We start from the raw sequence: 24,917 nt of genomic DNA on the forward strand, positions 1-24,917 counted from the left end.
AAAAGCTTGGTTCTTGGTTCTGATTAAATTCCGTCCTTTACAGAGCACAACCGACCACAAGTGATTGCTATTTACCACCCTGACGAGATGCAGGAGTGCTTTATGCCATTGTTACTTAACGTTTGCAAGCAACGTGCCTCTTTGGTACCTGAAGGCCACAGTAAGGTCAGATGCTGACAGCAGGCATTGGCCAAATAAATGCACGGGAAACAGCACCGCCCGGCCCTGCGAGCTTTGTCTCCAGAGCCTGCTTCTGCACCAGGTTGCTAGGTGAGTTAAAAATAAGCCTATTGATCCGAAGGAAAAGCAATACTCGGGAACACCAACCTCCACTCTCCAACACGAGACCACCTCTGCAGACAGGCCACACAGCTCGTAAGCTGCCTTTCAGCAAGCTCTCGTCCATCCCTTCAGCTTGTGCCACGCAGGAACTCCTTTGTAACAGCACACCATCTCCTGCAACCAACCACAGGGCAGCTCTATGCAGAACGGAGCCCAGCCACACTGCCTGCACCCATCTCTAGGAGAAAACCCTCTGTCCCTCAACCACCAGACTGCCTCGCCACTTCGGTTTGTTAGGAATTTTTGTTTGGCTTTACGTTAAGCACACCCTCCCTACCTACTCCCTGTTAGGCAGCCTTTAGGTGACTTTTTAATTGAGCTTCTGGAGACGGGCGATAAGCGTTGGAAGTGGAGAGGACACCACTCCCCGGAGTGTTTCACGCGGCCTCGGGCATCCTCAGCAGCTCCGGCACCACCGTAAAGAAAATGCCGCCACCTGGTGGGATCTCCTCCGGGTCATGGGACGCGGTCCCTGGGTTTGGGGAGCTCGTGACCCCCCAGGGACGGTCGCTGACCTCGCACGGGCATCTCGTAGGAATCTCGCCATGAGTATGGAAGGAGAACATCTGCTGACAACAACAAGATGCTGTTTGTTACTGGTGCTCCCCCAAAGAGAGGTGGTTTGGAAATGGATAACCTTCACAGTAGAAATTAGGAGGAAAAAAAAAAAAAAAAAAAAAGTATCAAGCTACCTACAAAGCCACAGCGAGGCAGGCTGTAAAGAAACAGAAAACCCCAGACAAGAGCCCAAGTCACAGAGTCATTTATAAAATACAGTTGAGCAAGGTAGATGATGGATTGCTGGAACGGGTAACTCATAGAAATTGGGTTTTTGGACTGAGCTTCACATGATTAGAGATGCTTCTGGACAGTGCTTGAGTCTCAGCTATTTTTTAATCTCCACATGACACTGTGTGGATTACCAGAGCTTCAGTCCCGAGCACAAGCCTAATATTTTCAGGCAGCCAATACTTAAAAGCCTCAAAGTCGAGTTTCAGGCAGCTGAGAGACATTTATGTCTGCTTACATGGGGTCTAGCGCTTTTATTTGGAGTCGGAGCCAGCGAAGCTCTGCCTGGAGATCAATATCCACGAGGAAGCGTGGAGCTCTTCAAGCCTCGGTCTGCAGGGCAGGCTCTTGCTGCCGGGAGAGGGGGGTGAGGAGGTTTGTTCTGGCAGTAAGGAATGTCTCCGGGCTGCTGGCCGGATTAGAGGACAAGGTGATGAAAACATTCACGTCCGATCCGCACTAGAGCCTGTACAACCACTATCGTCTTTTAGCACCAGTGCTAAAAGGGAAAGACATTTCCTAGTCCTGATAAGGCCCCAGAGCAGCACTGCCCACTCCCAAGATGAACCCTCAGGAAGGAACAGACTCTTCCACGTGCTGTTTTCTGTGTATTTCAGCAACTCCTAGCTCACAATTCATCATTCTGGTGCACAGTGCTTACGGTGAGCTTGGAACAGGCGCTCCAGAAACAGATTTGACAACCATCGCTGCAGAAGTTTACAGTCTGTATCTAAACAGGTTGTAAGTCTGACAGAATCCGATTCTGCCCCCATCACATGCAACATTTAACACCAATGCTGCAACGCTAGCTTTATAATTCATTGTTACAAAATCCATGGATGTGCAGTCAGCCATACCAAGCGATATAATTGTTCTGTTTTCACTGTTAGCACTGAGAAAGCTGTAAATTCAGTCATTCTCCTGTCTTCCACCAAATCAGTTCCACAGAACGGAGAAAGAGTCCTTGAAACTTTGACTTAAAACACTGGTGGATGCTTTCAGAAGTCAGTTATCCCTATTACAGGGAAAAAACCCATAGTATTAACCCAAGCAAGACGATCTCTTCCCTCTCACCCATTCCACACGCACCATAAGGCCGAAGGAAGCCATCAACCACAACACACACTGATACGCATTTTACAGAAACACCAGTTGTGTGTCAAAACTAGTGCTTGGAAACATCATCTGACGACATTCACATGATTTGTGTTTCACAAGCAATTAAACCTATCACTCTGACAAGCAAATGTGCTGTTCCCACTCACTGTTCAAACATGGGGTTTGAGGACGCTGCTTGCGGTACGAGCTCTGTGCTTCAGCAAGGAAACGGTTTTCATGGTTTGGCAAGGTCCTTGTTAATTCACCTAACCAGAAGGTGCCGAAAGTCCAGAAAACAGAATGAAAAAGTTACTCTGTGACTACTGCAGGAATGCAGGAAATGCAAAAATAGCCAGACTGTGATTTGGATCTGGTAGTGAGGTCAGACGAGACCTCAGTGTCACACTGAAATCACATCACAGGCATTGCAGAGTCCTACTGTACTCACATCGCTGTCATGCTGCTGGCAAGCCACAGAGACCAGTAATGGGGGTACTTTACGACTAAACTCTTCTCTCTGCTTACAGATGAAGTTTTACAGGCTCTGCAACTGGACCAGCTCCCCTCACGCTACTAATTGTCTCCTTGGATAGAGGCGAGCTGGGTGGCACGCCGCTGCAGAACAGAGATGCACAGAAATAAGGAGTCGTCTCCAAGCAGGTACCCAACTCCTTTACTCTAAAAGAAGCGCTTCCACAGCTTTTCAGACTATTATCTTCTGTCTGGAACAACTCCACAGCACAGTTATCCACGTCTCACGCAGAAAAGAAACGCTGTGACATCAAAAGCTGCATTTCTTGATACGCCAGAAAACGGTTCTCATCTTTTCATGTTAGATATTCCTTCCCTCCCCCAGCCATTCATGGTGAAATAATTAGTGTTAGTGTTCGCATTGTTTATCAGACAATACAGACAATAAGGCTAAGCTTTCTGCTCCTGTTTTCTTTAGCTGTGCTGCTGTGGTTCCTCCAACAACTGTGCAAGGCTTTACTTTTAATCCTATAAATAACACTTGTCACTCATAGATTTGTAACCCATATTTAGTTGTGCACAAACATGGCACAGCTTCAGTTCGATTCATCATCCGCAAACTTATCCAGATGTGTTCATACAAGAAAAAAGGCTGGGAAGCAGGAGGAAATAAACAAATGCTAGCTAACCCAACTGCAATTTCATAGGAAGCAGGGAAGCCACCACCACATCAGATTCTTCACGAGGGAGAGAGATAATGAGTTGTTTTTAAACTAAGAATAATTAGTTATTGTCCTTGGGCTACACGATGTATTTTTACATGCTTGAAGCCTGCCCTGATTTTTATAGCCTATCGGTTAGCTGCTCCATCGCGTGGAATCTCTGTCCATTTATCTACATGTTAGTGTCAGACTACAAACACATCACAACACATGACACGACTTTATCAACGAGCAGGGTTTCTCACTGTGGCTAATTTTGAAACCACATTCCTGCTTCCACTCATTCGAGATATAACCTTGGGTAACAATCAGATAGGCTGGTGCCAGACATCCTCTTCATAAGTACGTTCTCATTTTACCTTCGGAAAGTGCTCTAAACAAACAAACAATCTGCAGGCGCTCTGCTTTCTTCTGAGCTCCCCCCGCCAGCAGCAGAGGTGTTTTTTTGTTTTGTTTTTCAAAAAAGGCTGCGTTTTACAGTCTCAGCATCAGGCTGAGAGTAACAAAAGAAAGCCACGCAAGAAGCCGCAAGTTAGACGAGGGGAAACTACTGAAAATCCCAAACTTCTACGGCAATTAGTTGCGCTAAGTATAACTCTGCTCCTTGATGCACCAGACAGAAAGCAGCCAGACAACCTCGTCCCACCGCACCAGCTTTTCAAGCTCCTGAAATGAACACAAAGCTCTTTGAACAGCCCGTGTGCCCCTGCAAACCTGCAGCCTGGTCCTCCTGGCTGGGGGTGCCCAAGGCTAAGTGGCCGTGGTGGTGCTCACCGTAACCAGCTGTGCTCAGCCAGCAGACCCAGCACGGCTCCTGGAGGTGTCTTCCTTGTGCCTCCCGTACCTTTTGGGCACAACGCAACCGGTAGCGTGTGCGTAACGACACCGATAGCGGGGCGTGTTGGCTTCCAGCCCCACAGACCAGGAAGAGCCCAGAGAACCTCGCCGGGATGCCGGGCAGGGCAGGACAGAGAGCGGGGCGGCAGGGCAGGACCTGCTGTGAGGAGACACCGGCGACACGAGGCGTTTTGGGGGGCTCTGCGTGGCGTCGAGGGGCGACGGGGAAGCCGGGCCTGTCCGAGCGGGGCCCCCCAGCTCGGTGCCGCCAGCGCTGGGGGCTTCGCTCGTGAGGGCGGCTGGGCGAGCAAGGGAAGGGCAAAGCAGCTCAGGGGGTGCGCAACGACGGGCTTGGCTCACCCCAAAATTAATTAATTAATTAATTAATTAATTAAAAAATAAATAAAATAAATAAAAAACTGAAGGAAAAGTTGGGCCCGCCGGGAAGTTCCCTCCGCTCCCGACCCGCCCCGTCCCCCTGTGGCCCCCTCCCCAGCCCCGTCCCCCCCGTACCGTAGACGCGCAGCCAGCCCTGCTGCTGGCACACCGACTCCAGCAGGACGCGGTCCAGCGCGCCGCCCGCCGCCGCCTCCAGCTCGTCCGAGCCCAGCTCCGGCTCCGCCAGCGCCTCGGCCGCCCAGGCCGGCGGCTCGCCCGCCGCGGGGGGCGCCTCCATGCCGGGGAGCCGGGGAGGGGGGGGCCGCCGAGGAGGCGCCGCCGCCGCCGCCCGCCCGCGCTGCGCCCCGGCCGCGCCTCGCCTCAGCGCGGCTCCATCCCCGCCTCCCCCGGCCCCGCCGCCCCCCGCCCCCTGCGTCACGGCGGAGGCCGAGCCCCAGCCCGAGGCCGCCCCGCTCTGGGCGCCGCGCACCCGGCTCCTCAGGGGGCCCCGCCCCGGCCTAGGCCCGGAGCTGGGCGCTGGGGGGGCTGTGGGGCTGTGGGGGCAGCCCCCCGAGGGGGTTGTGCTGCTCCGCCCCGCGTCAGAGCGGGGGTGAGGCCGCGCTGGGGGTCCTGAGCCACGAGGGTCTCGCTGCAGCCGGCCCTCGCAGGGGTCTCAAAGGGGAGGTTTTAGCCTCAAAAATGGGTGCGAGGCGGCGCTCCCCGGGGTTTCTGTGCTGCCCAGCTACACCAGGCGTTAACTTTCCGTTTGGTTTTGGGTCAAGTTCGTGTTGATTGAGGCGTCTGTTCTTAAAAATCTTGAATAAAATATCTGTGAGGGCAGCGTGTGTGTGTCCCATCATGTTTTACTCCAACGCTGAGGTGCGGGTTCGCAGGGAGGGTGGGCAGGGGGTCGGCTGGCTTTGGGCTCCTTCCCTCGTTCCGGGTTTGGGCCCGTCCCTGGTCAATACGAGCTGGGCACATCCATCCGAGCACAAAGATCCAGTGATTATCTCCATGGTGCATAGGTGATTTAGCAAATCAGCCATTTCTCCCACATTTCTCTGAAACAACGTACTGAAACCAAAAGCTGAGCGCCGGCTGTCTCTGCAGGCCCATCTCAGCACACAGAAAGAGCCTAACAACTTTTTCTTAGTTCAGACACCTAAACAGCGCTGTCCTTGGCATGGCCGCAGAGCCATTACGCGGCCATAAAGCTGCTTTCAGCCAGATACAGCTCCCCCACTTCTCGCCGTGCTGCGTGCCATCCTGTTTTATTTGGCACTACAACAGAGCACGAGCGTGCGCCTGGTGAGTTACAGCACCTCGGCCGAAGAGCCATAACTTCCCTCTGAAGGGGCCGTTACTCTCCAAGCTCTGCAGCGTAACAAAATCAGCTGCCCAAACCCCAAAGTTTGTCTCGGGTGCTGTCTCGCAGCTGCAGGACTCGCACAGCAGCACTGAACCAACTGGATTCGAGTACACTCACGCTGTTGTAGTTGTGTTCGCAATGGAAGATGTATGAACTATTTCAATAGAGAAAAAAGTCCTGCCAGCCCTGTGATTAATTGATGAAACCTTGTTTCCTGGGGGTTTCTGTCTCATGCTTGACTAAGAGTTTGACCTGAATCTTGCCCTACAACTGGGTCATTCTCTATCCAGTCGGGAGCTCTGTTTACTGGAATGGGATGAGTTTGCATCGCAGTTTTTCCATTGTAGGGTGGGAATACGTGCCCTGCTGCAATTTCCAGGCTGACTTTGAAAACAAAGAAACCTCCTTCCTCGAAATGTTGGCTTGTTTCACGATCGGCAGAACCGGTGCAGCCTGGTTTCCCACTGATTCACATCCCAAGGGAGACTCCCTGGGATCTAGCAAGGGGTGGACACCTGCAGTCAAGAGACTCGTAGGATCTCTCTGCTTTACCTTGCTGCCAGTGTTCATTATTCCTGCTGGAATTTAATTAGCTCTTGGACCTTTATGACTCTTTCTTTTGTTTGAAACAGATCAGCAGGTTCAATGCTTACTGAGGTTTTATGAGGTGAGACTCAGGACCATGAGAAAAGAGAGATCCTGAGTTTGGTGGTGTCAGCCTCAATTCCCTGGGAAGTAAAGGTGAAAAACTTACCCCCCAAAACAAGAAGAGTTAGACCAGGCAGAAACCTGGCGAGGATTCATCCTTTCACCCTTGTGACAGGCGCAAGACAATTCCTCCAGTCTTTCGCATAAAGATGCAGCCCCTCGCCATCTGAGCTGGCCATGTGGGCTGCGCATCCCTGGGGAGCCAGCACACCCAGCAACGTCTCCTGGCTCCCTCCCACCCCAGAACATGCTCTGCGTCATGGTTTCCAAAGGACTGGGAGCTGAGGGTGTGCAGGGCTACTCCTTCCAGAGAGGACATCTGCATAAATTGCCATAATGATACCATAAAGCAGCACGGCAGCCAATTCCTCCCTCCTACGTACTCTACCCTTGCTCATTCCCACTGCTGCTGATAATAATAACATATTCTCCAAGCTTATCACTTAGTGGCCGTAATCCAATAAGCTCGTCAAGGTTTTCTCTCCGATGCTCTCTGCAGCCCTCCCCTCTCCTTCAGCCTGTCCCAAGCCTGTTCCTTGCCCGTGTCCCTGGCTCTACCTGCCGCAGCTGCAGCAAGCTTGCACGGGCAGCTGCAGGGGAAGGGGGGACAGAGCTGCTTGGAGAACGCGAACAGGAGCTGGCGTATTGCGAGGGAAGGATGTGGCTGTTGAGCCGCTGCCAAAAGAGGAATTGTGGAGTTTGAAAAAGCTGCCACATAGTGCCGGGACGACAATTACACAGGACCGGCACGGGACACCGACAACTGGTTCCCATCAAGCGGGGACTGGTTGTGTCTGCCAGTATCGTCGGCCCGTTCCCAACACGAGGTCTGGAGCGACCGGAAAGTGAAGTTTCTGAAATTTGCACTGCAGCAGAAAACAAAATCCATTCTTCTGCCTTCGCTTGTGGGTTTGGGTGCAATATAAACAATAATAAATAGCAGAGATGACTAAAATAGGAAGGCTGATTTTGCAGGCATGGCAGTAGCAAAAATAGACATATTTTGTAAATAAAGATGTCCTGGAAATAAGAGATGCCTGAGTTTCATGTGCATCAGTTCAGCTGTTCTGGCTTGGGGACTTCTCGGCCAGTAGTGCAGAGGGGATTTGTGCAGGCGTAAATGATCAGTAACCAAGTGCATGCACGGAATTCCCTTTGTGAGAAGCAGGGCCAGGAGCTAATCTGCTTGTGGCCGTCACGTTAACCCACAGGCTCTGGTTAAATTGGGACTGGAGCTTTACTCAAACAGAACAGGTTAAAGCAAAGCGTGTGAGGGGAGCTGCAGCTGTATTTCCATTCAGCCAAAGCCTTTGCGTGTTGTAGGAGAAATTGAGCTACATCAGCACGACTTGGGAGAACAAAGCTTTCACGCTGACCTTCTTCCAGAACACATCCACGTCTTTGGGAGCAAACAGGTCTCAGTTTGGTGATCTTGTCTCAAAAAGGGAAAAATAAAATGAGAAGAGATACAGAGGAAGGGATCAGGACAGTGGAAGCGGTGGAGTAGAAAGGGCATGAGGAAAAGCTACAGAAAGGAAGGGGCTGCAGCATGGAAGAGCAGCACCTCGGGGCAAGCAAAGGCAGAGAAATCTGAAGGATGCCACGGACCTGGAGTTTTATTCCTTGCAATGCAAGAGCTAAGGAGCGCGGAGAGAAACTATCAGGTCCAAAGCAGACAAAAGGAAGCACTTTTTCACACAACACATAATTACGTTGTGGAACTTACTGCCACAGGATGTCACGGAGGCCAAAAGTATAAATGAATTCAAAAAAAAAAAGGATTAGACGGATTCGTGCAGCCTGCAGCTCAGGAAGTCTCCCCGCTGCTGATTGCCGGAAGCCGGCAGGGTATGCCGGAGGAAGGATTGCTTTATTCGTTCCCTCTTCCGAAATCCCTTCCTAAGCATCTGCAGCTGGCTATGGCCAGGCGCTGGTCACACTCATGCCTGTATCCTCCTGCTAATTCCCTAAAGATGGAGCCTGATGGACCACAGCCATCGCCCAGATGGGGCTGACCCCAGTTTTGCTCCCTCGGACCTGCTGTGGTCAGCGGTGGCCGGTCTTTGCTGCAGCACCGGGCGATGGAGCCCTGAGGGCTCCCGAGCCAGCCTTCCGCTCCTCCTGCCCCTGGGATTAAGCACCAAAATCTCCACTGCAAAGCCCCCTTTGAACATGGCCGGCAGATAATGCGCATGCTGATTAAAAAAAGAGAAAAAACAGCACAGGGGAAAGTTAAATATTAAAGAACTGCAGCCTGGCTTTAACGGCTGCCGCCATCCCTCCTTCATCTTGTGCCAGCTGCCCCCAGGATACTTGCGCTGACGCTGGGTTTCTACCTTGCAAAGGCGGCTGCTATTTTAATGAAACTGTAATTTTTCACTAAGGGACAGGAGGAACATCTGGTCTCACTTCAGCAGGACAACATCCCCTCTCTATTTACACGTGTGGTGAGATTGGTGCGGCTCTTGGCTCTCCACTCCCTGTCCCGTACACGCGATGCTGGGCAGCACAGGGCCGAGGCTGGTGTGAAACACCAAAGATGTGGGCTGGCAAGATCCCATCCTGCCAACGACCAGTGCTCGCTGCCCACTGTGCTGCTGCCAGCATGGCCATGGAAGGTGCTGTCCCTGTCCGTCCATCCCCGCGGAGAGAAAACGCAGCTGGAAAGCTACCGGCTATACTGCCTGCCCCTGACATGCAGCTATTTGGGCAGCATCCCTTATTTCAGAAGAGCTGTGCTGCTTGTTAAGCAGTCTCGTAAGCAGATCTGTAAAACCCTCCTGCTGGTTCTAACGAGCAGGGGACTGGCATTTTAAAATGTAGTCTTTTAATGGGTCTTTTCAGGAGATGGAGCTGATCCCCTGGCCAGTGGGAGCTGATGGCAGCAGATATTGTGATGATGGCTACATGGGTTGGGTTTTATCTTCGGGCAACAAGGAAGGAATGATGGATTTATCCCTATTTTTCTTGCTAAACCCCTGGTTAGGTGACTTGGATTGAACTTTGCGTAGCACATAACCCCTGGATTTTTCTGCATCTATAGGAACACGAGCTTCTTTCTCTGGGCCGCCTATCCTACTACTTTATCCAGCCTATCTCTGCTGTATTTTTGCACTGTGTTGCCTAAACAGATGGGTTCCCTGCCCTTGCTATTGTAAGCAGAGACAGATGCAAATACATAGGAACTTATGGCCTGTCGTGTGGTTACCTAGAGAGGCCGTTGTTTGCAAACAAAGGGTGTGCAAAGACACAGACAGCTTCGCTTGGGGTAGCCTGGAGATGCACGGCCCCAAAATGCTGCTGCCCTTACACGTCTGCCATTGGAGCTGAGCACAGCGGTGGCACCTTCCAAACAGAACCGGTCGAGAGCTGCGAGATGATGACATGTCGGAAGAAAGGAGGAGCAAAATGTATATGCCTCCCCTCCCCATCCTCCAACCTATTGTTCCTTTAGGAGTCCGAATAAACAAAGGAAAGCACGCTGGTCTGGAGCACAAGGCAGCTGCGTCAGCAGCTCACCTACGTGCAAACACAGCCCCCGTCCTTCCCTACCCCCAGAGGGTTCTGGCTCAAGCTGTATTTAAAATAAAATGCCAGGACCCCAGAGTTGGGTGTGACAGAAGGAAACGGGGTCTCCGAGCAAGAATTGCGCTGTGGTGAGCCATGGCTGTGTGCGCTGGTCACACCAGGCCGTTGGCCTGAAGCACACAAGCTGGACTGAGGGTTGGCCAAGAGGAGATTTAGGACGTCGGAGAAGCACAGAAACAGCTTAGGCATTTCGGGAGCACCAGCACGCGGGGGTGTAACCATGTAAGGGTCCCATCAGCAGCCCAGCAAGAGCAGTGCTGCGGTGTCGCAGCTCCAAGCCCCCTTCCCTCCTTGGGAGGAGGTCTGGGCTCCCTCAGCCACCATGTGAGCCTCAGCGCTTGGTCCCTCAGCCTTTATGGTGCCCGACATGGTTTCTGCAAGGCATCTGGTGCTTTTTTTTCGTTGGGGAGTCAGTGATGGGGCATTGAAGGGATGGGCAGCGACGTCCCTCCATGAGCGCAGCACTCCGGCCTTCCTCAGGCGAGGCAGAGGAGCGCAGCCCGGGCTGCTTTGCCGGGGGCCGGGCGAGGAGCCGGTGCCATCCCTACAGCCCCCGTCCTGCCCTTCATTACGGCTCCAGGTGCCGGCTGATAGAGGGCACCAGGCAGACAAACTGCGCCGCCATCGCCCGCCCTCGACGCCCGAGGCCCGGCCCCGTCCCGCAGCAGCGCGGGGGGGCCCGGAAGGCGGCGCGGGGCGCGGAATGGCGGCGGCGGCGGCAGCGCTGCGGTGCGGGGCGGCTGCCTCCTGCCCGCTCCCCTCCCCATTTCCCCATTCCCCTTCCCACTTCCCAGCCCCCCTCTCTCCATGCCCCCTCTTTTTGCCCCCATACCCCCCTCCCGTCCCCCTTTCCGCATCCCTTTCTCCCCCTTTTGCCCTCACTGCCCCCCAGCTCAGCCCCAGGACCCCCCCTTCCATCTCCCTCCCTGAGGTGTCCCCGTGCCCCTTCGTTTCAGGATCAGCGCCCTGGGCCTGGCCTCGCTGCGAGGTGCCCGTGGCTACCGAGCGGCTCAGTGCACCGAGCTGGCCAAGCCCCTGATCCTACAGGACCTCCCGCCCCCCCCGCTGCAGCCCCACCAGGTAGGGCCATGGGGTCTTGCAGGAGCGGGACAGAAACCCTTCAACACGCGCTGTCCGCTGCCACCAGGACAACTTCTTGGGGACAGCCCCTGCGGCCACAGCAAAACCGAGCTGCTGACCCTGGGACTCGTGCTCCAGGGTTTAATGTTTGTCCCCTTTTCCTGCAGGTCCGTGTGGGTGTCCAGTACTGCGGGTTAAATTTTGCCGATATCTTGGCCTGCCAGGGTCTGTACCAGGACAGACACACTCCTCCCTTCACCCCCGGTGAGTAGGCGACCGAGCTGTGCAGAGGGGGCAGTGCCAAATGTGCTCGAGTGGCACATCCTAGGGAGATGAGCGGCCCTGCGAGGAGAAGGCCACTGCCAAGAAAGCATCAGCTAACTTGACAAGTCTTTTAGGGTCCATAGGATCATGTTTTAACACCCTCTGATAATACCCGACGTAACATATTACTGCATTTCGAAGGTGGCGTGCAAAGAGAACTTGCTAGTCTAGGGAGAGCAACAGAAAGTATTGTTTGCCTGGAAGCTATGAACACCAAAGCACAGAGTGGTTTTGGGCAGGGCTGGGTCCTTCTGTCCAGAGCTGCAATAACCACCATAAGCACGTGGCTGAAGGCACCTTCTCTCCCTCTGCAAAATCTCTCTGACCCAGTGCCTTCCAGCATCACCGTGCACAGGCAGCGTGTGTGTGGTGCTCCTTCGGGCTGTGACAGCTCCTTTGGCTCCGCCAGCCCAGGAACTGCTGTCTCGCAGCAAAAAAGACGTGCAAAAAAAGCACATTTCTGAAGTCTCACGGTGTGGAAGTGCCTTCCTTCCTCTGCAAAAATATATTGGTATTCCAAACTGAAAGAGTCTTGCCTTAACGAGCAAGCACTTGCTGTCCCCTGTGCTGATGCTGCCATCTTCTGCCCAACTGGTGCTTTGCTGCTGAAAACTTCATGGCTTGGTCCGGGGATCTGCTCCATGTGCACTGTGTGGGTGCAACCCACGGATGTTCAGCAGCCTTGGAAGCAGAGTCTGGTGGTTATTTCTTTGCGTTGCAGCGTTATAAGTAAAGGCGAGAGGGCTGAGGAGCACAGAAATGCCTGTTGCTGGGTGATTTCCACAGCTTCATGGTTCTGGAAGCGAGACCTCATCTGCAGGTCCATCAGCTGAGGATGCTGCTAATTGCATATGCAAAAATGGGTTGTGTCAACACGTGCATGTCCTTGTCCTCCTGCAGGGATGGAGTTTTCGGGGACTGTAATGGAGACTGGAGAAAACGTTAGTGCCGTGAAGGAGGTAAGAACAACACAGGGATGTAAGGACGCAGGAAACTCAGAAGAGGAAAGGGGTAAATACCTGCAGTTAATGGGCTACGTGGGCTGTTGTTAGACACAGCTTGAGCTGTTCGCAGTTCTTCTTGAAAATGCAGGGAAATGAAATGTTTAATTCGGAGGGAACAGCAGGACTGAGCTATTTCTCTCCTGATGCCCATCCAATCGCTATTTTTGGCAGGGATACAGAGTAATTGGTGTGACTGGCACTAAAGCTATGGCAGCGGAGTGTGTCGTTGATGAGAAGGTAAGGACGGAGCATTTCTCCCCCCAAACTGTGGGAGAGCTTTGCCTCTGCTCAGCTCTTTAGCCTTGCTGGAGCTGCTGCTTCACCACCCTTTAGGATTGCTTTCTCCACTTTCCTTGCCACTGTGGAACCACATGCGTGGGGGAGCTTTTTCAAAATAGATGTTTTAAAAAAAAAAACCTTAAAACAAGCCTTTTCTCACAGCAGGCCCCCCTGATGCCGTGCAGTGGGTCTGCTTCAGCAGGGCTCAGGTGCACAAGCCTCACCCCGTCCCTTCCCGCATCACATCTGTCTGCAGATGCTGTGGCAGATCCCTGACAGTGTCTCCCACGAGGACGCAGCGGTGCTGCCCATCGCCTACGGCACGGCCTGGCTGGCTCTGTGCCACCGGGCACGGCTGCAGCCAGGGTAAGCAGCAGCTCGGGGTGGCACAGGAACTGCAGCCTGGCCCCAGGCATCTCCACAGGTAAAACTGTCAGGGCACTGAGCTCCCAGGGTGTGCAGCTTAATGCTGCTTGGAGCAGAGGCCTGCACCATGCAGGACCTGCATTTTCTCTGCAGCCTGCAGTTAATGTACCTGTGCCTGCTGCTCTGGTAGAAAAAGTGGCATGGATCTGGCCGAGCCTGGGGAGGCCACAGACCCCCCAGTGGGAGGGTGATCCTCGTGCCACTGAAATACTGCCTCGTTCAGGAATTAGGGATGTTTTCCTGTTGTGCCATAGACCTTTGCTTGTTCATTCTTCTTCTCCCTCCCAGGGAGACAGTGCTGGTGACGGCAGGAGCTGGGGCCACTGGGCTTGCCATCATTGATCTGGCTGCCAACGTTTTCCAGGCAAAGGTATTCAGCCTTTTCACCAGAGCCTGTCCTTCCGTGTGCGTACTCCAGTGCCACATCTTGACAAGCAGGTGGCCTAGCATTGTGGTGAAAGAGGCAGAGAATCGAGGCCAGGCCTTTGCTGGGTCTGACACCAGCCTCTTTTCCCCTAGTTATCACAGCCCACTCTCTCTCCTCCATCTCCCTCGGGCTCTGGTATAAGTCTCCATCGCTCCCGTGGGCAGCATTGGGACCTCCTGCACCTCCCCTGCGGATCATCATTTTTGGAAGGGGGTTAGACACTCCTCGCAGCCCCAGGCTCCTAAAGTCATTCAGGCAATTGTGCATCAAAAGAAGCACTAGGTTAAAATGTTCACATCTGAGAAAACATTTCCATATATAAGGAGAAAGAGTGGGGTTTCCAACTCCCTGTTCCCATTTCCCATAAATGAAATGAGAAGTGCACCTGGTTGAGATGCTCAGTGCTTCCTGAGCAGAGCAGCTTTTGTACCGGGTGCCGGCTTTCCCTTTGGTCTCAGGTGATAGCAGCAGCTGGCAGCGACCCCAAATGCGAGCTGGCTGTGACAAGAGGTGCAAGCCATGGGGTGAACTACAGCCGGGGCAGCCTGAGAGAGGAGGTGAAGGCGCTCACAGGTGGCAGAGGGGTCGATGTGGCCATCGAGGCTGTCGGCGGTGACGTCTTCAAGGCAGCTCTGCAAAGGTGAGCCAAAACCAGAGCGTGACGAAGCTGTGCCAGCAGAGGTGATGCTGCTGGCATGCCAGAAGGCTTTGCTGCCCACTGGGGGGAAGGTGAAGCAAATCCTTTAGGCTATCTGCCCTGAACTGGTTGAGGAGATGGTGGCTTTGTAAGGTGCATTCCTGTGGCTTGATTAACGCATGTCAGGGCTGATTAACACAGCCCTAGGGGCTGCTGTAGGGTCCAGACACCCACCAGCCCCCAGGGACGAAACCTCTGCCCGAGCCCCCCATGCACATCAAGTTTGTTTTTTAAAACCTACCACTGGATAGAACAGCCCAGAGCACCGATGCGCTTGTGCCTGAAAGCTCATCATCCACAGCTGTCAGCTCTCCTTGGCATGTGAGCGTTGCCTTGGGATGAGCTTCGGGATACCCATTGCATGCCTTCTTCCTCCCTTCATGCAGTTTGGCTTGGGAGGGCAGGATTGTGGTGATGGGCTTTGCTGGAGGAAAAATCCCCTCGATTCCTGCCAACCTGCTGCTTCTGAAGAACGTGTCTGCCATGGGAGTGTACTGCAGTCGGTACCAGCAGGAGGATTTTCCCCTTTTTTCCTCTGCCATCTCCTCTGTTCTTCAGTATTGCCAGGAGGGAAAGATCCATCCCCACATCGGAGCGGTCTTCAAGCTGGAAGAGGTTCGTGCTGGGCTGATGCCTGAGGATTGTTAGCAAAGTCCTTTTTATGTGGGTAGAAACAGGTTTGTGTGTGCAGTTAGACCCCTGGCATAGAAGCCTCTAGAGTCCTAAGAAAAAATATTAAATCGAAAAATCCCATTTTCCCTCACCTTTTTTTAATCTTCTTCCATTGGGTTTCAGCCAGGGAGCCGTTAACTCCTGGTTTGGTACTGCAGGGCTAAAATTGCAACATGCTCAATGGGGAGGTCGTAAAAATGCACACTCCCATACCAAAGAGTTTGGTCTTGGAGAATAGTATGCTGGGGTAATATTTTAGAAATGGATTAGTGGATTGTGAGGTGCCTTCATTTGCATTGTCCCCTGAGCACCTCTGAAGGTGTTCAAAACATGTTTTTCCCCCTCTTTTGATGGTGTTGTAAGCCTTAGGTAACAGCTCAGCTACTAAGAAGTATTGATGTAGCCACCATCCAGCAAATTCAGGGATGTAAGGTGGAGGAATACCCAGGAGCTTATCGGCTCCTGAGTTATTTCGATCCCAGCAGTCGATTCCAGGGACTCAGGTGCAAAGTAAGAGCTATTTGTTTATGCCAATCTGTATTACAGCCTGTTGTACAATCGACAGAAATACAACCAGATCCTTGTTTTATCTTAACTTTTTTTTTTTTTTTTTGCATGTAACAGCACAGGCATCACAACACAGCAGTTGACTTCTCCCCCATGTTCTCGTTCTGCCCCTTCCTGTCCTGATGACCATCACCATAAACACTTGGGGCTTTGTGTTCACAGGTAAATGAAGCCTTCAACCATGTGCTCCAGCGCAAGTCCACAGGCAAGGTCATCATCTCCATGAAGTAAGAGGGCTGTTTCCCCAGACTCAGCCTCCTGCTCTTCCCCTGCCCTGAAGAGGAGACTCCAAGCTCTGAACCCAGCAGTGGACAAGCCCCATGAGGCGGGGACATGAGTTACGGTGGCTTTGCGAGTCGCTGCATGCCAGCAGAACAGGGGTGGCTGCTGTTGTGTGCATGCTTTTAGCTGTCCCCTTTCTTTGCTTCGCCACCACCTGGAAAGGCTCCTGCCAAGGCTCAGAGCTCTGCAACCCAAAACTTCTGCAGCCACTGCTCAGTTACATGGCCAGTGCTTTGCTCTACACCTTTCACACAGCCCAGGGACACCATGGCACTGTCAGGGATTTCTTATGTGATTGTGTGTGCGTGCAATATAGTAAATCTCAGCATCAAGCTTACCTCACAATGTCCTGTTGCTGCAGGAGCAGTAACTTTGACAAGGCTGCCTGGCCTCCCAAAATCTTCAATAAATCTACACAGTACTCAAAATCTGACCCGATAATGTTTCTTGGGGCAAAGAGTCATGTATATAGCCTAGGCATAAACTGAGTTCTTACACACCTTGCCCATCAGTAGGCTATGGAGCACTTATCCCTTACTGACAACAGCCTTATGTCCTATGTTAGCTGTGGTTGCTGGTTATGGGAGAAGGAAAGTAGGTCAGTTACAGCCTTTTTTTTTTTTATAAAAAAAAAAAAAACAAACATGGTTTGAGCTGGACAAAAAGCAAATGTGACTAACAGGGCTCCTGCTGATGCTTATTTGGGAGCCACAGGGATAATACAAAAGAGCAGTGCCCATCCAGGCATCTGATGAGCATCCTGCTGAAATGGCTGGGTCTGAAGGGAAGAACAAAGTGAGGATGACATGGGTGGAGGGATGAAGGTAGGCACGTGTGTTCTGAACAGGGAATGAAGCCAGTGACCTGTCCTGCAGTGACCAGCCAGGAAGGGTGACTGCTCCCCTGCCCGCCCACCCCATTGCCTCCCACACTCCCAGGCTGTTGTGCCTGGGGAAGGAGCATGCTTCTTGACCTGGCATTGCTTCAGCTTGGTCCCAGGAGGGGGATCACAGGTGGGGTTACCTTCATACACATCGCTGCAAACAAAAGGAGCCCAAAGCTCCAGTAACGAGCAGGTTACACTCTTCAAGGCTTAACGAGAGAGACCTAAGCTGTAATGGACTGTAGAGACACAATAGCTGAGCCATTTGATCTGCCAACACTTAACTTTGTCTGTGCTGCGCCCTGCTGTTCCAGCTCCTAGCATTGTATAGACTCTGGCTCTGCAAGCTGCTTCAGCATCGCCTCCAATTACAAAGTGCTTCCTCTGCTGCAATAGCCCTCCTGGCTGTCTTAGTGCACCTCTACTGCGGCAGCAGCTCCAGCCCTGCTTCGCTCCCATCTTTGCTGCTGTGCCTCAGACCCTGGAGGAAGTTATTTAACTCCCATCCATCCTTTAAAAGCCTTGCAAATCCATCATGGTATGCACAGCTTCTCCTTTCAGGAGAAAAGTGGTGGTTTTTTTAGCTTATTCCACTGGTAATAGCAGAAAATGGTCTATTGCAGGGAAGAATTCATCCAAATAAGCTGTGAGCCATAGCTGTGCTGTAGATAATACCCGGTTCATTTCAGTACCCTGGAAGCACTTGATGAGCACCCACTCTTTGGATATCATTGTGTTTTAGGTAAATGGGCCATCTAAAAGAAAATCTCAGGTTTCAAAGACTGCTGAACAGTAGCTTCATTATGTATGTTCAAGCTGTCTTCTGAAAGTTACCGATAATATTTACAAGTAGTGCCCAGCAAGGGAGGAGCAAGACCCTTGCCCTGTTGCACTCAGCCACATGTAAGGGCTTCAAGCCCTATGCTGCACCCAGGTCAGCATGGTCATTAGCCTTTAATGTTCATTAGTCTTTAATTACCATCATTCCATCGATTTGCTTAGCTAAAATAATATCTTTGGTTTCTTCAGGGCACACCACAGTAGCTCCTCAGCTTAGTTACATGGAAAAATCTAAAAAACCTGATTTCAAGAATAGTTAGTGTTTTTGAAATTACTTCTATTACAAGAAGCCCTGAAGAAGGTCACAGGAGTCCCTTGCAGTTAACTCTGAGTAGTGCTTACCTCTGCCATGCCTCATCTTCAGATCCAGCCACCCAAGGAGGAAGGTCTGCAGACCCCACACCTTATCTCTTCAGTAACAGAGAAGCCTTTAAGGACCTCTTGGTGTCTGCTTACAAAGAATTATTTTAGCCAAAGCAATAAAAAGCTTATTTCATGGCTTTGAAGCATTTTTCAAGCTTTAACAACCACTTCTGAGCCTGATGCGCAGCTTCTGCAACTATTTCTTGCTAGCACTAACTTCATCAGCTACTACTAGAGCACTAACCTATACTTTCCCACTCTGTGTATGAACCCTAGCAGCCCTCTGTGCACCTTATAATGGTTAATGGCCATGATGGGCCTCCCTAACTGTCCCCACCTGTGGGGTTGGGATCCTATGTAAGCTCTGCTCAGGGGCTCCCACCCTGCCCTTCCTTGCCCTTCCCTGCAAGACCATGTGCCTCCAGCTCAGCCCTTACCTGGTGGCACCATGAAGCGAAGCTGCAGCTCCCAGGTGCTGTGAGAAGGTTGGACATCACACCAGCCTTCACCCAGCTGCTCTGAGATGGGTCTACAGGTCTCAGCAAGCCAGTCAGGGTGTTGGTGGCTGTCTGATGGCTTTGGCTGGATACTTGCTATGTCCTTCCCCTGAATAAATGCTTACTGGCATTGTGGTGGGACAGCAGAACAGCTTGGCTTGGGAGAGGAGCATGCTGTGGGCCGGGGTATATTGCATCCCCGCTAGCTGGAGCTAAGCGAAGGGGAAACAACTGTGACTACCCACAGGGTGTTGCCTTTCTCAGGAGCCAGGAAGGATTTCTTCAGCTCTTCAAAGTGGCTGGAGTTGTACCACTTGAAATCAGCAGAAATTGGAGTGGAATATCAGCGGAGCACAGCTTTCAAAACCTCATTTTCTTTTTCCTTTCAAGCTGACAATAAGACTTTAAGAAAAACTTTGAATAATGGATACACTTTTGAATAATGGATGCTTCGCAGCCAAAGTCCCTTGCCTTCCCTCTCCGTGCCTGAATGAGAAGCCTTTTAATTGCTGAACACGTGGAGAGGAGGTACAAAGCGCTCCGTCCCCCGCGCCGCTGATTAACCGATGTGTACACGCACATTAAAGATTCAGCGGTGGGGAAGCAGCTCCCAGCCCCAAGCTGTATGCTGTGCACGGTGTTTTTTATCAGCCAAGGATCTGGCACGAGATGTTTTGCATCTTTTTGTGTCTCCCCATCATGGCTGCTTGTAGTCCTCTGTTCTCGGGGGTCGGATTCCTCCTGTGTCTGTGGAGGAGCTCTGTTGGGGGTCAGCATGTGCTTCGTGTGCCCCCATCCTCAGCCTCTCCCTACCTGGTGCGGTGCCCAGGTGGCTTCAGCTGCATCCCTGCTATGTTAGTGCTCAGCCAGTTCCTCTGTCTGCCCAGAAACTCTGCTGGTTGGGAACGCTTAACCTTAGACCACAGAAATACCCCCAGAGGTGCCTTGGGGTGAAGCGGAGGATACCCCGGGCTCCCTTGTGTCAGGTGTTTCTTTTCCACGTCGAGGTTTTCAGTGACCCTTGCTCCCATGGACCGCAGGAAGCCGCCGGCGAGGTTTCTGCCTTCAAACACCTCATTCCCTGTCAATTCTGCAGCTTCTTGCCTCGGAGGACAGCTGCAATTTAGTTTTATTTTGCGAAATTTGACATGACTTGAGCCTGTGATTTACTGGCCTTGAAGGATATGGTGTATGTAACCGTGGAGGGCATAAGTGGCTTTTCATGGTAGAGGAGTCATAAATTGAGATGAAAAAAAATGAGGGAAACATTACTGTCCAACTTTACAAGGTAGCACTGAGAACAGGACACACCGAAGCCATCTGTAACTGTCAGGGGTCTTTATTGTCCCTGATTGTGTGTAATAAAGCTCTGGAACGAGCCCCATGGTCTCTGGTACAGAGGCAACCAACACTCGAGCACCGGAGGAGACACAAGATGGCAATCTTTCCAAAAGGACGCTCTGGAAAGTGGTGGGGCCGAGTATCTCTGAGCTATCGGCTTTCCTCGGGAGTTGCTGCTGCTTCAATATTTGTTTGTCCTCTGAATATTTCCAGGCCTATTTGCAGGTGATCTCTGTAAGGCACTGAGCAGGGAGACAAACACCAATTTTCTGGCATGGAAAACATGAGGGAGCTGTGCAGAAAGACAAGGGGACCTGGGTACTGACCCCTCCTCGGTGTGGTGGGGTTTGGCTGCTGTGTCCCCGTTACCCCATGGGCACCCCGCTGGGATGCCTGGCTGCATGGCCTCGGTTCAGGGAGATGGGAGATGGATGTGGCATTCACAGCCAGGAGCTGCAGGTCCTGCTGTAGTGGGGATGGAGGAAAGGGAAGGCTTTGAAGTTTTTTTGGGGTTTCTTTGTAATGGCAGGCTGGCGTTGCCCATGTGGTGTGGCACTTTGCACAGGCACGCTTTGATTTCTGCAGATAAGAGCTTTTTGCACGTCTGCTTTTTCTCTGAGTACAACGCTGGGTGTAAACTGCTGTTTCTTAATTTGTTTTATGCTGAACACTTCCGGAATGCGATTAATATTCATGCCCTGAAGTCACAAAAAAAAAATTAATAGGCATATTTTGGTGCTGCTAAATGTGTGTTTGTAGGAATGGTGAAGTTCCTCAAGGCTGGGGACAACCCAGCGTGGAGAGGAAAGGTGTAAAACCACCAGTGAGGGCTGAAGCAGACAGACAGAAGGGCTTTGGGAAGTACTGTGCTGTGGATCAGATCCACACGATGGAGCTAACACAGCGGCTCTCATCTCTGCTGCTTCACGAGCCGCCACCTTCCCCACCCTGGGAAGGCCAAAATGCCCCCACGAGACCCAGCCAGAGCTGGGCTCCCACCTGGCAGGAGTGCTCAGGCTAATTAATGAGCTGCCACTGAGGTTGATTGAGACTGAGGGCTCTGCCAATACTCGGCAAGCTCCTGGGGGGGTTTGGTGGTCTCAGTCTTCATGTGATGTGAGATGCTGGTGTGTGTCCCGAGTGCTGGTGTCTTTACTTTGAAGAACCTGCAGATCAGTCTCCCTGTTTCTGCAGTCCGTTTGCTGCTCACATTCCTGCCCCACAGACGGGACGAGGTTTTTGGTGTTCCCTCCGCATGCCACCAGCCCTCGCAAACCCGCTGTGCTGGGGCGTGATGCTCCCACAGCCCCGCCGGCAGACAGCCTGCGTCACCTCCGGGGGGCTGCAGCTCAGAGGTGGGCAACACTTCCTACTCATGCCATTTACGATAATGATCTCATCTTGGAGATGATTAGAAACAACGTAAACCAGCTAAAAATAGCTTCAGGTGCTGCGGCCACCTCGGTTTCTCCTTTGGTTGCAAGGACTTCTGCTCAGGCTTTGCTGATTTTTCCCCAGCTGGGCTCGGTGCCCCAGCCCGGGCTGGCTGCAGGCAATGTGATGCACACCCCAGGGCATGGAGAAAAATGTTTTCCACCTAATCTTGTTACTGTGACAACAGCAGGGAAACCTTTTAAAGTGAAAAATATGATTTTTTAAAGAGATAGCTGTGCCCCTTCAACTTCATGTAACAAATGCCATCTATAGTGCCTGCTGCCTGCCTTGCAGTGGACTTGTGTGCTTGGTGGCAGTCCTGTGGCACAGCTCTGGGGTTCCCAGGACATCTCTGGATCTTTCTCAAATAGAAATATATTGGCTAGGAGAGATGCAGTTCAAGGGCTACTTTTTTTTTTTTTTTTTCCCTCTTTTTCTCCCTCTTTCCAGCCTACCTGCTCCTTTTGTCTGTATCTCTTCCTTTCACTTCTCATTTCCCAGCTCCTTCCCCTGGCTCTCCTCTTCTAACACACTTTTCTGCTTGCTTTTCCTGAGAAATTGGCGTTCCCCAGCTGTCCATTTTAAGCTGCTGTTGCTCACAGCTTCATGTTGCTGGCAGTGGTTCTTCAACCTCCTTCCCCAGCGCACAGCCGGGCAGCATTTCCCACATCCCAAACCCCGGCAGCACCAGCCACTGCTGCTTTTGTGCAGGTCGAGCATCTTCCCTGCAGCCCAGACCCCGAGGTCTTGCAGGCAGCAGCAGCCTAAGAAACCACAAGTGCTCCAAGTGTCGCTGCTTGGCCCTCACGAGTCCCACATATAAATCCTCGTGGTTGCTAGAAAATGGGCTGGAAGCAGCCAGTAGTCACCTCTTGGCCAGAAACCTGGAATTATTAGCCAGTGGAGAGAGGAGGGGGAGAAACCTATGTGTGTGCATGCTAAAATATATATTAAATATATTAAAGCGACATCTTTGTGTTCTCTTGGGCTCCTTTCTTGCTGTCCCAGGAGGGCTGCCCTTTCCATATCAGGCATTTTGCTTTGCTCCCAGCCACCCAAAATGATGAAGAGCAGCTGTGGAACTGAAAGGGGAGCCTTCGTTCTGCCCTGCCCAAGCAGCTTGTGGGTGTGGGGATGACGCTTCCCTGGTTTGTTTCCTCCAGGCTGGTGGCACGGCTGAGTGATGCAGATGTTGGTTTTTATTTGAAGCCCTTAATTCTGTGGAGACTGAGCGCTTATTTCTTGGGATCACCAGGGAGAAGTTCTATTGTCCCAGTGGGGTGGAAATTTCAAGCTCTGAAGCTGAAACACTGTAATCTTCCAGCATCCTTAAAACGGGGTTTCTCCTGGTGGTGCAGGTGGGATCAGGACACATTTGGGAGTGAGAGGCCCTGGTCTTTTTCTAGGGCCACCCTGTCATTTTGGGAGAAGATGGCATGTCACTGGGCTGCTGGGCAGAAGGCAGTTTTACGTTTAGCTTTTGCTGTGTGTCTCTGTGATGCAGTCTGCCTTCATTCCCTCCATTTTTCAGTGATTAGGGCTTCTGAGGGGTTGCAGGAGGCTCTGTAGGAAGGAATCCCTGGTCCCTTGCAGAGTAAGGACTTAGAGGCATTGCTGGGGTGCTGCCTGAGTCCGTTGTGCCCAAATTTTGTCTCAGTCAGCATCCCGTGGGACGGATGTTGTTTGCTTGAGCATCTGTGGTTGGGTCCAGATCAGCTGAGCTTAATCTGCAGGTTTTATTTCTAATTTCTTAGGGAGTACAGCAGTGGGAGCAACAAGAAGATGGGCAAGGGAGGATGCGTGAACCATGGCTTAAAAATAATAATAAAAAAGAATGCAGGAAAAAATATGCTTTTTTGGGGGGACTCAGGGGCTCGTGTGCTTCCTCTCAGGTGGGAGGGGATCCCCGGGGGCCCGGCACCAGCAGCAGCAGCACTGGCCTGGCTGGTCCCTGGGCGGAGGAGCCGCTGCCCTTTGTCCCCTGCGGTGGCAGTGGACTTTGGCAGTGGCGCCTGGGGAGCGGAAGAAGGGCCCCGGCGGCCTCCCAGCAGGTGTGTGCGGCTCTGGGGGGTCCGAAAATGGGGGGGAACCCGAGTGATGGGCACCTACCCGCTTGCACCGGGGCAAGGGGAGGTTAGTTAGGTGGAACCCTTGTTTCACCTCTGTTCGGATGTGAAATGACCCCAAAATGCCTTAAATTTTGAGCGTGAGGGGCACTGCTCGTAGTATGACATGTACAGCATGGGGTTTTACCCTCTTGTTGCGGAGGGGAGTGGGTTTTACCCCTGTGTGGGGCAGCAGTGCCCCAGGGCGCTTTGGAGGCTGGCCAGGAGGATGCAGCCTGGCTGCAGGCTGCTCGCAGCGATGGCCGTGTTGATCCCAATGTTTTAAGGGAAGCTTCATGGGGAGCCAAAAGGGGAAATCGATGCTTTATCTTGCCTCTGCTATGGGTATTTTGGAAACAGGATGGCAGGCTTGCAGGAGGGTGGGCAGAAGGTGGCCACAGGCTTCAGAGGAGGCTTGGGGGTGGGTGAAGAGCCCTTGTTGAAGCCCTTTGTCATCCATCTCGTTGCTCTCAGGCCTCCAAAGCCCCTTGGATCTTCTGGATGGAGCCCTGGGCCCCCCTGAGGCCACCCCTGCCTTGGCAGGGCCGTGCAGCCCGGGGCGAGAAGTGGTCTGTGTGGGCAGAGGGCCACCACGGGCCACCTCCTCGGTGGCCTGTCCTCCACGCAGGTCCCCCACCTCGTCCTGGCTCCTGGGAGCAGGGCCACCCCCCCGGCAGGGACACGTGCCGCCCGGCATCCCGGGCAGAGAGCTACGAGAGCGGCCACCCCTTCAGGCCCTACTCCAGGTAGGAGGCGTGTGGCTTTTAGCATGGCTCGCGCTGAGCCCCTCCTTGTCCCTCCACCTTACTAACGAATTTTCTGGAAGGTTCGGTGAAACCTTCTTGGCAGAGAAGCTGCTTTTTGTCTCCAAAAGGTCTACCCTAAAGGTCCCATCCCTGGATGGGGCCGGGGGCTGGCGTGGTGTCCTTTCCCAGCTCCACGCCTTGTGTTGTTCCAGGCAAGGACATGAAGACCCCCACTGGCAGTACCCAGCGGCCACCTATGGGGACAACCACGCTTACCAAAGCCACCAGCGGCAGCCTGCGGCCTGGCAGGGTGACAGAGGTACCCCCTCCTCTGGGTCTGGGGACAGACCTCTGGCTTGCAGAAGGAGGTGATATTTTCTTCGGGATGGGATGTTCTCCTGGGGCTTTCTCCTGCCCATGCTCACAGGGCAACAGTGCTGTCCCCCCTGGGCTGTGCTGCCCTAAATTTACATTTGGGAGCTGGGCATGTTTAATGCGTCCCAAGGGAGCATTTAATTTTGACCTGCATGGCTCAAAATCTGCATCGTGCCTGGGTGCAGGCTGAGTGTGGGGATGCTGATGTGGTCAGGGCGGCTGGGACCTAATTTCTGCTGCATTTCTGGGTGGAGGAAAAGGGGAGGCAGGAAA

General features: G+C 52.6%; 3 protein-coding genes and 2 long non-coding RNA genes across 9 annotated transcripts in view; 2 read left to right on the forward strand and 3 right to left on the reverse strand.

The window, feature by feature from the left end:
- RASAL2 (RAS protein activator like 2) overlaps window positions 1–5,299 on the reverse strand; it is a 174,704-nt gene extending 169,405 nt beyond the window's left edge. For 2 of the 3 annotated variants that reach the window (XM_084526875.1, XM_084526874.1), the window contains exon 1: window positions 4,773–5,022. In XM_084526875.1, the coding sequence (XP_084383001.1) occupies window positions 4,773–4,935 (163 nt within the window). In that variant the 5' untranslated portion in view covers window positions 4,936–5,022. Of the gene's footprint in view, window positions 1–4,772 lie in introns of all 3 variants that reach the window. The other variant, XM_084526877.1, reaches the window with a different exon arrangement.
- Window positions 5,300–10,936: 5,637 nt separating this feature from the next.
- Window positions 10,937–16,490, forward strand: LOC311441047 (quinone oxidoreductase-like protein 2). The gene is made up of 10 exons (XM_084528677.1): window positions 10,937–11,031; window positions 11,259–11,382; window positions 11,550–11,646; window positions 12,607–12,665; window positions 12,882–12,947; window positions 13,246–13,355; window positions 13,704–13,785; window positions 14,301–14,482; window positions 14,926–15,154; window positions 15,941–16,490. Exons 1-10 carry the CDS (start codon window positions 11,006–11,008, stop codon window positions 16,007–16,009), a joined length of 1,044 nt encoding a protein of 347 aa, XP_084384803.1. The 5' UTR covers window positions 10,937–11,005; the 3' UTR covers window positions 16,010–16,490.
- On the reverse strand, window positions 11,653–14,906 carry LOC311441048. The gene is made up of 3 exons (XR_014695763.1): window positions 14,777–14,906; window positions 12,726–12,782; window positions 11,653–12,636 (listed from the first exon to the last, which is right to left on the reverse strand). It is a non-coding gene; the product is annotated as an uncharacterized lncRNA (long non-coding RNA).
- Window positions 15,040–18,265, reverse strand: LOC311441049. The gene is made up of 3 exons (XR_014695764.1): window positions 18,126–18,265; window positions 15,304–15,371; window positions 15,040–15,173 (listed from the first exon to the last, which is right to left on the reverse strand). It is a non-coding gene; the product is annotated as an uncharacterized lncRNA (long non-coding RNA).
- A 1,761-nt stretch (window positions 18,266–20,026) lies between these two features.
- LOC311441046 (protein transport protein Sec16B-like) overlaps window positions 20,027–24,917 on the forward strand; it is a gene marked incomplete at its 5' end in the record, with an annotated part of 36,495 nt that continues 31,604 nt past the window's right edge. For all 3 annotated transcript variants that reach the window (XM_084528675.1, XM_084528674.1, XM_084528676.1), the window contains 4 exons: window positions 20,027–20,209; window positions 23,311–23,469; window positions 23,998–24,269; window positions 24,482–24,588. In XM_084528675.1, coding sequence (XP_084384801.1) covers window positions 20,027–20,209; window positions 23,311–23,469; window positions 23,998–24,269; window positions 24,482–24,588 — 721 coding nt within the window. The remainder of the gene's footprint in view (window positions 20,210–23,310; window positions 23,470–23,997; window positions 24,270–24,481; window positions 24,589–24,917) is intronic.

The sequence above is a fragment of the Aythya ferina genome, assembly GCF_964211825.1.
Source record: "Aythya ferina genome assembly, chromosome: 8".
Classification (NCBI taxonomy): domain Eukaryota; kingdom Metazoa; phylum Chordata; class Aves; order Anseriformes; family Anatidae; genus Aythya; species Aythya ferina.

Bases quoted from the DNA above. Each gene is read 5' to 3' on its own strand.
- LOC311441047 (XM_084528677.1), top strand. From the start codon at position 11,006: ATGGCGGCGGCGGCGGCAGCGCTGCG. The intron at 11,647-12,606 runs GTGAGTAGGCGA...GTCCTCCTGCAG, and splicing joins CACTCCTCCCTTCACCCCCG to GGATGGAGTTTTCGGGGACT. The intron at 14,483-14,925 runs GTGAGCCAAAAC...CCCTTCATGCAG, and splicing joins TTCAAGGCAGCTCTGCAAAG to TTTGGCTTGGGAGGGCAGGA.